Source organism: Acartia tonsa, chromosome 4, assembly GCF_053477335.1.
Source record: "Acartia tonsa isolate MP-2025a chromosome 4, ASM5347733v1, whole genome shotgun sequence".
Classification (NCBI taxonomy): domain Eukaryota; kingdom Metazoa; phylum Arthropoda; class Copepoda; order Calanoida; family Acartiidae; genus Acartia; species Acartia tonsa.
In genome coordinates, this window is record NC_137263.1 from 47,483,124 (window position 1) to 47,496,545 (window position 13,422).

General features: G+C 35.5%; 1 protein-coding gene across 1 annotated transcript; it reads left to right on the forward strand.

The window, feature by feature from the left end:
• Positions 1–2,262: 2,262 nt before the first annotated feature.
• Positions 2,263–12,320, forward strand: LOC145317484 (rho GTPase-activating protein 45-like). Its single transcript, XM_080158578.1, has 8 exons — positions 2,263–3,101; positions 5,329–5,640; positions 6,558–6,779; positions 7,205–7,615; positions 8,256–8,468; positions 9,730–10,465; positions 10,770–11,000; positions 11,412–12,320. The coding sequence occupies exons 1-8, from the start codon at positions 2,373–2,375 to the stop codon at positions 12,095–12,097; spliced, it is 3,540 nt and encodes a 1,179-aa protein (XP_080014704.1). The 5' UTR covers positions 2,263–2,372; the 3' UTR covers positions 12,098–12,320.
• The last annotated feature ends 1,102 nt before the right edge of the window (positions 12,321–13,422 follow it).

Here is a 13,422-nt window from a genome sequence, read left to right on the forward strand (position 1 = left end):
GAGGGTGGTGATACCCTACCCCAAAATAACTATAAACCTTTCCATGGCCTATGAGAAGCTACACTGTAACGAAGAACCATATCGGTTTAGTGGTTAGTGAGATCCTTCGGAACAAACAGACAGAGATAATTTACTTTATTATAAGGACTAGCGGCTACGCCCCTAAAGGCCTCTAGAGGCACTTGAGGAGGGGGGAGTCGAATATGATAACCTGTACAGTGTACAATAATACCCCACAATGTTTTTAACATAGTGTATTAGAATATATTCATACATACGGACGGACAAATCCTAAGCATATAGTAAATATGCAATACTTACGAGTAAGGGTACATTGGAATCAGTGTTCTAATTTTTCCACCAATAATATTATCTTTGGAATAGATAAATTTGTTATCGCAATTTGGGTTGTACGTCAATTTGTCGTTCATTGTGTTATCCCTTAAGATCCTTGAAAATCATTTCTCGTATTCATTCGAATCCGGTGGATAGGAACCGGATCTCATCCATACGAAAAAACTATGTCTAGCATCGTATTATATCCAGCTTTCTACGAATATAAAAATGTACAATCAAAAGATAAAAACCAGTTTTTTAGCCGGTGCCTTTGGCACCTCGGGGCTTAAAAAAACTAGTTTTAATCTTATAATTGTACATCTATATCCGCGGAAAGCCGTTTATAATACGATGCGAGAAATAACTATTATTTCTTTATAATACTAAATTTCGTCTTCTTAACATGATCCGATTTTTCTTATTGATATAATTCTTGATGTATGATACTTTGACCTTGCAACAATGCGTAGCTTGTCTTATAATTCTAATAATAAGAACTATATCCTTATCAATGTCATTGTTCTCAATTAAAATACGCAAAATTTCTTTGTTTCCACAAATAGTAAAAAGATTATTTGCATTTCAATTCTGATTAATTCTTTCATTGATGATTTTTTTTATGTATAGGGTTATTAAGTTTTATTCTGTAGTGTAATAAGATTTTGTAATCTGGGTTATAAAAGTAATTTCATTGAAATATTTTAATTAGATCAAGATTTTTTTTGTGCTTTTTAAAATTTATTTACTAGCGGCTGTGCCCTTGGCTGTGCCCTTAGGAACTTTAACCGAAAGCTAGGTTATCAACCATAATGAAACTTGGGAATTAATTATATTGTGTGAGTATTTCTAATTTTGATTAGGAGAAGGTACTTTTAACACTCAAGGACCATAAAGATTCTTTGAAAAGGAAACATCGACTTGCCAAGCTGTTACCGAGATTCTTAGTGGACATGGCGATTGACCAACAACCTTGCCATACCTCCAATGCTGTAAAATGTGAAGAAATATTGGTCATACATTTTTTTACTGTAATAAAATTTTACCCCCTAACATGTATTTTAAAATTTGTCCCATGTATTTAGTCCTTGAAGTATATAAAATGCATGTATGTATGATATAATGATGAGAGTATTAGATTGTGTGAATATAATGTTAATATGAGAAGGAAGGAGGATATGGTGTGATCTATTTTATTCAATCTTAATAAAGTATCCTCTTCTCTACGTCGAGGACAATATTTTTATACAGAATTTGGTTCATTGGGGGGGGGGGGGGGGGGGGGATATTCGACTACGTCAGAAGCAACAATATATTAGAAAATTTGCTGACAAAATTATAGAGGACTTTCTTATACGCTTAAACTAAAAGAAATCCTTTTAAAAATCGCTGAAATCATATTTATTAAAATGAAAGCTTTAATTTTATAATATATTTATTTTAGATTTTAAATTATTTTAGAAAATATTTATTTTTATTGGTTGTGTTAGTCATATAAGGCGTATGAGCTTTAGAACAAGTGGTTAACAGGTTAAAATCAAGTTTTAATATCAAATTTCTCGGGGACACCTTGATAAGCGCATGCGCGCAAGACAAAACTCTCTCTCCTTACTACGTACCGCCCCCAACTCTCTTCCCAAATACATAGACCAATCATTTTCTCTCTCTCTTTCCTCTATAAAATTGTCTCTGTAGGGACAGAGAGTGAAAACAGAGGACTCTAATACTTTCATCTGAGGGTGGGTCTAAGTGTGTGTGTGTGTATTTGTGTGTTTTTATTCTTGTGTACATAGATAATTTCTCTATCATTCAACAGGAGAACTCTTTCTCATGTGAAATAATCTTTTTACTTTTTTTTCAGTGAAAATTAGAATGTGAAATGTTCTTATTGGTTCTGTGGCTTAGTTTTCTGTAAAATGAGCAAAAAAATCTGTTAACTTTTCCATATAACTTTTTCAGACACAAACAAAATGAATTTGTTCCTGTTAAGGGCAGGTGACACAATCACAGGCGATTACGACTTGCCCCTCTGCACCTAAATGGCCAGTGGTCAATCGCCTGTAGGCGAAACCCCCGCAGATCAGGCGGCAGCTGCGAGTGTCTCGGCCGCCTCTACGGGAGCAGCAGCAGCTAACAGCACCGCAACAGTGCCAAATCAAAGAATGGCGATATTCGCCAATGTTAACAGTCGGTCGCTGTCGCTGGCCAGCATAAGCTCCGAGGGCAGCACCGAGAGCCATGTTGTTGAGCAGGAGGATATTATTGCGCTCACACAGGATGTTAGGAGCTTTAAGGACGTGTTGTCGCGCCTGCGGAAAGTCTACCAGAAAGAAGGTGACTCCGTGGAAACTATTCGTGCAACCTCCCACGAACGCCTAAGTGATGTATTAAAGATTTTACGACATATCTTGGAAAAATATCCAGCAATTCAATCCAACGACCTTGTGTCGGCTGCTAGTTACCTTATAGAAACGGTTAAATCGTTAAACCAGCCGTCGTCCTCTGGGGCGGCGGCGGCGGGTGATGATGTGGCGGGTGGTAGTGGGAGTAGTAACAGTGATGCCCACCACTACCAGGGGGTCGAGCCCAAGGTCTTTTACGAGGCTCTGGACGGTCTTGCCTTGGCTTTCAGTTCCCGTGTCTCCGAGTATCTGATGGGAGACCTAGATTCTAATGTTTCAATGTCGAGTGCTTCAAGCAAGACAAAGTCATACGAAAACTTGTTGCACTCGCAAGACCAGGATCTAAATCAAGGAAATCCACAACAGGTAAATTTTTTCTAATATGGATTCGTAACCGATTTATATCCGCTAGATTAGAACAGGATCTAAGCCATATTATCCTCTGTTTATAATACGATGCGATAAATAACTATTCTCATTCAAAAGAACAACTTTGTGCATTAATAACTAACATATCAAATGGAAAAGTAACATTGAGATATATTTTTGCAGGTATTACCAATATATTACTATAAGTTTAATTCTGTGGGATAGCTTTTTATAAAGGTATTAAGTTTTAAATCCGTCAATAACAAAAAAACATAACAATTGTATGACTTTTGGACTTATCTAGTTTATTTGTTAATGTTTTATCTTTAATTATGCTACTTTAAACTTAAACTGATAATATTAATTAGTTTACTGGCATCAAAATTATTAATGTTTTGATAACGAGTGTTTGTTTACATTGCGTATTTTCATTATATATGTACACTAGCGGCTTCGCCCCTAGCCTCTAGGAGCTGTGCCCAAGAGGGGATCAAAAAAAAATTTGGCGAAATTCTTAAAAGGACCAAGGAAATCTAAAAAAAAAAAAAAATGGGGGGGATTTTTAGCCTAAAACCACCACAGGACCAATAGGCTTATACCCTGAAGAGTAGAATCCGATCGTTTCAGTGGTTACCGAGATCTTAAGGGACAGACAGACGGACAGACGGACAGACAGACATCGTTCTGCTTTGTATTATAGATTAAACATATATATATTGCTATTATATAAAAACATAAAGTTCTTATCATTTTTATGTAAATACAACAGGCATCTTCTTTTTACAATGAACAAATATATTTAGTGATCAAAAATTATTGTGAGCAAAAAACCTTTTAAGTGATATATCAAAATGTAGAATAAATAGTAATAAAATGTTTGATTTTTATCACATGTATATACATAAGGTGTTGCTTTTATTTTTCTTAGATATGTTATATTTTAATCTCACAGGTTTTAAAGGTTAACATAAACTATTCAGGGTTGGCAGGAAAAAGTCCAGGGCAGATTAAACCACATGGTTTTTTCCGGTTTTAACCACCAACAAAAATCCACAAAAATCCATAGCAAAAGTCCACCTTGAAAAAAAAATGCTGTTTTCGCCTCCTAAAAGGCCCTAAATTACTACTTTTTCTTAAGAAACTTCTTATTTTTCTTAAATGCCTGTACACACAGCATTAAAACATTAGAATTTACAACGAAAAAGACTTATTTTTAGAAAGCAGCATTTTTATTTGAAAAATGTATTTAAGTATGAGAGGCAATAGTGAGCTGAGAGGATTTCTTGGTAGTACAGTTACTCTACAATTCTCTTGAATGAATGAACGATAGTATCTAAAAAAATTATAAAACTAACAGATACAATTTTTTTTAATTAAATATGCTACAAAATTTATCTATGAAACATTAAATAAGAATTCAGAAACTAACAAATACTTTTAGCTTAAATTAGGAACAGTGATCTTTTGACTCCCTTAATAATTAAATTTAATATTGATGTCGATAAGTTAATTTTATAATTTAAGAGGCAATCCTAAATTATATACTAACGTTCATTCATTCAAGAAAATTGTAGAGTATCTGTACTACCAAGAAGTCCTCTCAGCTTGCTATTGCCTCTCTAATACCTAAATACAAAAGATTGGGTCAATACGTTGACATTTACGGAGATTATTTTTTTCCAGACTTTTCCCGGATTAAACCAATAAAATCCTGACTTTTGCTTGTCCGCGGACTTTTCTATAAAATCCCTAATTTTGCCAACCCTGAAACAATCTAAACTAGTTGATGTTTTTTGTTTGATTTTAAAGGGTTAGCGCTTATGGCATTGGTTAGACTTAAATGTTCAGAGCTTAATCTTTACATCATTTAGTGCTGCTACAGCCACTAAATGATTTAAAGGTCCAGCTCTGATTTGCTAAGGAATTTTTCAGAACAGGTTTATGCCGGTCCTTTACCTAATCATTTGGATCATGGAAAGAAAACAAAGTAGCGTATTTTTTCGTATTTTCACAGTAGCTTTAATAGGTTATTTTAGGTTAGGTAAGGTAAATGTTAATGATTGCCCCGTAGGTTTAGGAATTTGGCCCCACAGGTGTTAGAAATAAGAGATAAGCTACTGTGAAAATACGACGAAACCCGTGACTTCGTATTCTTTCCATGATCCAACCATTTTTCTAATCACTTGCCTTTTCCTATATTTATTATACAAATCCAAAATTTTAGGTGGAAGATATCTTATCTCCAGAACAAATTGACGCCAGACTCATGATCCTAGACCGGGGCGTCGACTTTGCCCTGGAGCGGGCCAAAATATGGTCCAAGTACGCCAAGGACGTGCTCAACTACGTGGAGAAGCGCACGTCCATGCAGATGGAGTTGGCCAAGAACCTGACCAAGCTGGTGCAGTCGTCGCGGCCCCAGCTGCAGGAGGAAATATTTCTGCCCTTTCAAAGCATTTACTGCCTGGCCCTTGATCAGGATCTGGAGATGTGCGCCCTCACTCAGGCGTCCTGTGGCTTACTTCAGGGCTGCAAGGTACTATTTATTTTATTTCATAATACGGGTCTTACTGTCTTTGCGAAATGAATTCGAAATAAAGAATTCAATTCTCAGCTACTTGGCTATTCCAATATTCTTCAATTGAATAGGGATGAGAAATATACTATATCAGGCAGGGTGTCGGAGCCGTATAATTTTGATGCGGCTCCGGCTCCGACCTTAAAATTAATATATCAATTTTTGTTCATTATTGAATTTGATAAATAAAATAAATAATATAAAATATTTTGTTTTTATTTGATCAAAGCTATATAAAAGTAGAAGGATGTGTGTCTATTTGTTAAGTAACAATAGTTTTTCAGTTTATTATATGGAAATAGACCGTTGCCAAATTATATTATTACTTTAAAAAATCATTTTTAGCTAATCTGGAGCCGGAGCCGTATTTTTCGTTAAAAACGGCTCCGGCTCCACCAAAATGTTGCTGCTCCCGGCTCCGGCTCCGAAACACTGATATCATAGGTGTATATTCTGTATTGGGTCCCCTGCTAAGGGGGGGGGGGAATGAAAACTAATCTGTCACTAAGTTCATTCTATTTTCGTCAGAGAGGCAAAGAAAGCTGGTTTCACCCCAAACTTTTCAATAATAATTGACGATACTGATTTGGAGCTCTAAAAAGCTATTTACTAAAGTAAACTAGGGGGGTGGGGGAGGTAATTTAATATTTTTTGCAGCAGGAGAAAACAAATTAATCTTATGCAAAATTACATTATACACCATTGTAATATATCAGAAGTAAGCAAATTTCCCTCTACGCTTTCATACAAAAATTTTATACTTGATGTTCATTCACTAAGCAAGCATATATATGTAAATATTTTGATATATTAGGTAGGTACTATTTTTTCGTAAATTAATTAGGTATCTTTTTAATGTCTATGTTTTTATTTAGTTTTTGGAGCCTCTTCAGTCACGGCGTGTGGAGCACGAGCGTACGCGGAAAAATTTAAAGGACATGTGGCACAGGGAGTTGAAACGGATGCAGGAGGAGGTGAGCAACCTGAAGAAGGCGAAGACAACCTACATCCAGCGCCACCAGGAGTGGGAGAGGTGCAGGGACGCTGCTAGGATTGCAGAACAGGGCGCAGAGTTAGGCGCTACCGGTGATAATAAGGTATTTGTTTTATATTATTTGATAGATAAATCAATTAAGTCCATTTCAAGGGGTGAGGGGAGAATAAAACTTTTTTTGTTTTAGATTAATTATTGATTTGAGCAATTCATTTATTAGCTGAATTAATTCTGCATTAAATATGTTTGAAATGTCAACATTTTGAACAAAACAGATGTATTCATCAAGTAATTTTGAGAAACAAACGAATTGAGGAATATTCCTTAATAAATTCATTAAAGATACAAAAATATAAAACATGCCACACTAATAATTATGCCTCTAGCTTTCTATTCTATTGTAATAGCTTTTAGATTTTTCATATCAAGTTTTACATTTTATCCTCTAATTTAAGACATTTTTGGTACCTAGGTACAGATTTTATTTTCAATGTTAGAATGCGAGTTTTTTATGAATTATTTTTTTAGGTGGACAAAAGAAAAAAGTACGAGGAGGACGCAGCAGTAAAGGCAATGGAAGCCGAGGCCCACTACAAGAACTGCGTAGACGAGGCCAATGAAAGGCATAGAAACCTCCTTAGCGTAAAGGCGACCATTCTCCAGCAAATCAGAGAGCTGCTTATGCAGGCAGATCAGACCATGAAGGCTGTGACCGTCAGCTATTTCGGCCAGCAGCAGCGTCTCACAGCGTCAGCGCCGGTTCAGTTCCAGACGCTGTGCGAAAGCTCGCGGCTGTACGAACCTGGCAGCCAGTACATGAAATTTGTTAAGCGAATCCCTGATTCGAATCTCAACCGGTTTTCTGAGCGGGACCCCTTCTCCTTTGAACCCTACACAGAAGGACTCGACAATGTTTTGAGCTTTGACAAACAACGAAAGGTATTGTTTTATTTTCGACATTTTTTTATTTAAATGAATAAAAAGTCGTTCTCTATGTAAAAATCTTATAAAAATTGAAAGATAGAAAATCAAAGTGGAATGAAGAAAATTTATTATTTTTAATAGGTATCATACTTTCAAATATATTTTTTGTTTCAATTTTTTTTTACATGATCCTATTATCTTTAAAAAATAAGCATCTTAATAAAATTGCTCCATAAGTTTCCAAATTTGTTACATGGAGAATAAAACAAGCATTTACAAATATACATTGATATAGTTGCTAAATTAATCAATGTCCGGGATGCCGATTAACTAAACTTTCATCTAAATACTTTCAGAATTAACTTAACTAATATTTGTTCTAATATTTTCTCCCAATGATATTTTTAAAATAAGTTTAGGGGGAAGAAAGAAATACTTATTACCTCATTGTGTAATAATTTTAACTACCAATCGAGTTCTTTTGTATTCACATACTTTGTGGCTGGCCCTTGAAATTATATTTTGCCCAATACGACTGAATGAAAGGAACGTAACACCGTATTTGATTTATATAGGATACGATTGAATGACTAGCAGCAGGATGTTATTTTCATTAGGTAAACATATTAAAATAGATGTTATTTTTTAACTTCAGTCGAGTTCTGGTCTGGACAATGTAGAGGACCCTGGTGGAACTGGCCTTGGCGGACTGAAGACGCGGATGGCCTGGAGTCCCAGTGTCGGCACCGTCGAGCCCAGTGATACGGAGTCCATAGAGTCCAGGGAGTCGGTCAAGTCACGTGATACCAGTCCTTTCCAGTCTCCCACTCTGGAGGCAAAACCTTTTCAAAATTATGGTAGCACCGAGGTAAGAATATTTACCTCTCGCATCGCATTATAAACAGCTTTCCGCGGATATAAAATGTATAATTATAAGATTAAAACCCTTTTTTTAACTCTGAGATGCCGAAGGCACGGACAAAAAACTGGTTTTCATCTTATGATTGTACATGTTTATATTTGTAGAAAAATGGATTTAATACGATGCCAGACATAATTTTTCAGTATGGCTGAGAACCGGTTATAATGCAACGAATATCAATCGTTTTAGGAGCCATACTGGAAATTTTATTTTTACTCCTAAATAGAAGGACTTAGATAATCTTGGAAATTACATCTCTATATTAGCGGACAGAAAATCTTATGATATACTTATCTCTATAAAAGGAGATTTTTACACCCTCTCTTAAACCATAGGAGTGCGAGAAAAAAAAACATTTAAACCTATCCCAATGACATTGTCAGGATTTTATTTAATGTTGAAGTTTATCTCAATCTTTTACTTTAGTCGTGGAATGGGCATTTTGTTTTCCATCTCGTTGTTTTAATATATTAATCTTGGGCCTAAAGGCCTTTGACTAATACCACATCTTAAAAAATCTCTATGGAAAACAAAGTTCCCATGATCCTCAGTTTAAGATGAAGATATAATTTCCCATCACAAAGAAAGCTGAAAATGGCATAGGGATACGTAGCGACTATTTTATTACGTAGAATTTCCATAATAAGCCCTGCAATGGCAAACCAACTACTTTTAAGACTAAAACAAATAAGCATTTTTTGTGTGTAGGATATCATTGGTCAAATTTAGAAAATAAAATGTTTGAAAAAGCTAGACATTTCAACCCTTTCTTAATTCACTTTTGCTGACGGGCAGACGAAACGTAATTATTTGTTATTTTTTTCTTTTAGCACATAAAGTATGATTATATACCGGCAACGAATCTTAGCTTAATATAAATTTTAGACATTTTTCTTATTCAATAGAAAAATCTTCCTTATTATTTTAAAACAAAAAGAAATATTTTTAATTATCTAAAGGTATTTCTATTATTGAATCTTTCTAAACATCTTACTTGTAAATAATAAGCTAGGTAGGTAAGTTTACTCTATAAAATACTTTGATTAAAGTTTAAAATACATTTTTTAGTAGCGCAGATATTTATTCAGGTATGTCCATCTGTTTGTATTCTTAAGTCACAAACATATATTATACATTGTTTATTTTTTAGTGATACTCGACCCTCTTTTTCTTGCCACATGCCCTAAATATACTTTATTGTTTGTAGGAGACTGAAGACCAAGATGCAGTCACCAACACAAAGCGTCACCTGATGTCACGGGCTGCCAACTCGCATGACTTCAAGAAGCTAAACAAACCATCTCGGTGCCGCGAGTGCGATACATTCCTATGTTTCAACGTGTACGAGTGCGTCAAGTGCGGATTATCTGCGCACAAAAAGTGTCTGGAAACCATCCACTTGATGTGCGGCCAGAAACGGCTGCCCCGCAAAATGACCACCTTCGGCGTTCCTCTTGGCGACCACCTGTTGCAAGTTGGCGCAGAGATTCCGCCGCTAGTGTGTCGGTGCGTCGCCGAAATTGACAAGCGGGGCATAAACATCAAGGGCGTTTACCGGGTGTCTGGTGTCAAATCGCGCGTCGAAAAGCTGTGTCAAGCCTTTGAGAATGGTGCCGACCTCGTCGACTTGTCGGACGTGCAGCCGAATGTGATCGCAAACGTGGTAAAGCTTTACATGCGTCAGCTCCCCGAGCCACTCTGCACTTTCCGTTCCTACTCGGAATTCATTCGAGAGGGGCGGAGGTGTCCAGCCCTGGAGTCGAGCCAGGCCAAGCCTTCGGACTGGGAGCGGGTCGAGTCGGAGGCGGCTGAAAATATCAGAAAACTTTGTTTACAGCTGCCAAACTACCACCTTAAAACGCTTGGATTTCTGTGTCACCATTTACATAGAATATCCAAGAATTCTGAAATAAACAATATGCCCGCCAGTAATCTTGCAATAGGTAGGAATATTTACAAATAATTCAAATACTCGTAAAGTATTATCATTAATACTGTCAGATATTCATAAAATTGTTACCTATCAACATAATACCTATACATTATAACGATGCAAAATATTTGTGAGCATTTTAGTCCTATTTTCAAAATGTACATCTTTAATGAATTTATCTAGGTAGCAATAAGTATTTTTTTTTACTCTCTTGGATGTTTCTAAATTTACTAGGTAGATATTTGAATTACGAGAAGTATACAATATTTATGTCCCCCTGTCTGTAAACTTTGAAATAATCTAATTGTTTTCAGTGTTTGGGCCGACGCTACTACGAACGAGCGAGAGTCCAGCGACCCTGTCTAGTGTTGTCGACACCAAGGAACAAGTCAGGGTCGTAGAGCTTATGACCAAGTACGCGTACGAAATATTCGGCTCCGAGGCCAGTCAGATTCCTGAGAGCCGGCCCAAGTACAGGCACAAGAGAGAAATGAGCCCCAGACAGGATGAGGTTCAAGAAGATAACGGAGAAGATGATAAAGCAGGTGAGAATTAGAAAGGTTTTAGTTGACGATTTCACACCTTGAACGGCCTCTTATTCTTGGAATTTGTTTAAAGTAGATCGGTTATTGGCGAAAATATTTCATTGATACAGGGTTAAGATAATCCTCTCCACATTAATACTTATTAAATTAAAGCCTTTAATAGCAAGCAATATTTGGGGAAGATATTGTACATTTTTTGTCTGGCATTATCTACTTCCCTTTTTTAAATTTCGGCCTATTGATAGAATATGAAATAAAAAAATATTTATATTAAAGTTTCTTAAAGATTAATTTTATTAATCCAACAAAAAATTCGGCGGATTGCCAACCCTATTTATTTTAATAGTTAGTACATTTTTCCACAAGGATAACACTTAGTTGAATTATTGTGAGTCTGATTTTTTTTTGTAGATGAAGAACTTGATAACGAAGCCATCCCAGACTTCCTGAAGAATGTAAAGAAATCTCCTTTGCTGAATAGATCTGGATCTCCTCCACAAATTCAACTTGTGTCACTGAAAAACTTCTCCGGTCTGGAAAATGTACGAGCTAAACAGTTGTCGAGTCAGGACAGCTTGCGGAGCAGCCAGCAGCCATCTCAAGACAGCATGCGGAGCAGCTCACACCATCTGCAACCACAGGACAGTGTGCGCAGCAGTAGCAGCAGTTCCAGCACCAATATGCAGTCGCAGGACAGCTTACGAAGCGGCTACTCCCACCACCTGATGATGAGTCAGGACAGCATCCGTAGCGGCCACAGTCTCGCTGGCCAGGACAGTGTTGATTCGGTAAACCACATGCTGCGCGCTACACACATTCCGTCCAATTCAGATAGATCATCGGCAGCTGGCGACCATCACCATTCTCACGTTCATCATCACCGTGACGTGGGTGCTGGTGGGGCAGGCAGTGGAGAGCAGCGGCAAAATATTGCAATAGAAGAAAACAAGGTGAAAATTCAAGTTCCTGGACCTGGCAACAACAGAACCTCGACTCCAACTACAACATCAACTAGTTCACAAGGATTTCATCACCACCAGCCCACAAGTAGAGCACAGCTGTCTGCTAGTGGCGCGCACAAATCTGATGACCAGTGAATATGAATATAGATTTGTAGAGAGGCTACTCATACAAGATTTTACACTAAAATTTTCTTATAAATCATAACGAGGGTGTTTTACTTTTCATTTAACAGATATAGTTTTAAAGAAAAAAGGATTAATTGTCTGATATAACTAGAAAATTTACTTTCTTTGTCAATTTTCTAGCCTAGTAGTTATATAATACATTTATAGAAAATACATTATTAATGAAAGGAAATATTATTATACGTGATAGCTTAAAATTACCAAGATTTTCTTGGATTACAAATATTTTGACGAACCATTAAAGTATTTAATTCCTAAAAATGGTAATGTGTTGTAGATTTTATGTATTTTAGGAAATAATTTTATAAACAAATTGAGCCAAATTGTCCTCTAGGGGCCATATTTTATAATTACCAAGACCACGTACAGATTTTAAACTTTCTGAGCACCTTTATATATAATGTAATAAGCAATATATATTTATATACAATATACATATTACATATGATACATTCAACTAACATGTAAAATTGTTTGTTTTTAGTTTCATTTTATTAAAAGGTTTTTCAATAATTTAACAGAAACAAAATAAGTAATTACCAGTGATCTAAAAAATTATTTATTTTCAAAAGATCAATCAAATTGTTCGTAAGTATTTGCTGTCTGATTTTTAAAGCAAAAAATGTCATTTTGATATTTTTAGTAGGTATAATGGTACAATAAAGGTCATATTTTAGTAAGAATAGTACCGGCCCTGTAATTTTACGTTTATACCCCTTTTCTTTTTTTTGTTAGTTTAATTTCAAGAGTAGATTTCTCCTATTTCTTTCCCTAAAAAGCTGCGACCCTAAGTTAACTATCCTTTCTGATTTCCCCTATGGAGGAAAAGGAGTAGGTAAACTAAATAAATACTGGATTTTATAACTGAAACCATAATTTCATTTTTCTATCAAAAAAAAGACTTCATTATTTGTTAATCGATTGAGTGTTATTAAAATATTGTTTCAATACAAATAATATGCAGCTAGTGCTTTCATTGGCTAATAATTCAAAATATTTTAGTTATAAAACACATTTTTGTTTGCTGAATGGTGAATTACAAAAGTATGAATGCACATTGCACTTGGAAATACTTTAAGAGCTTTTATAGGCACAAATTAGATATTAATTCTATAGATATCAGCCTATTTGACAAGTGTTTGAAATTTATATCCAATGAACTATTTTTTATTCAGTTTTTTACCTTAGGTTCTGTATTGTATTTTTTTAAGCATTCGAAGTTCTTCTGGTTATATCTTGTATATTGTAAAAAAAAAAATACTCTTTATCTGTTA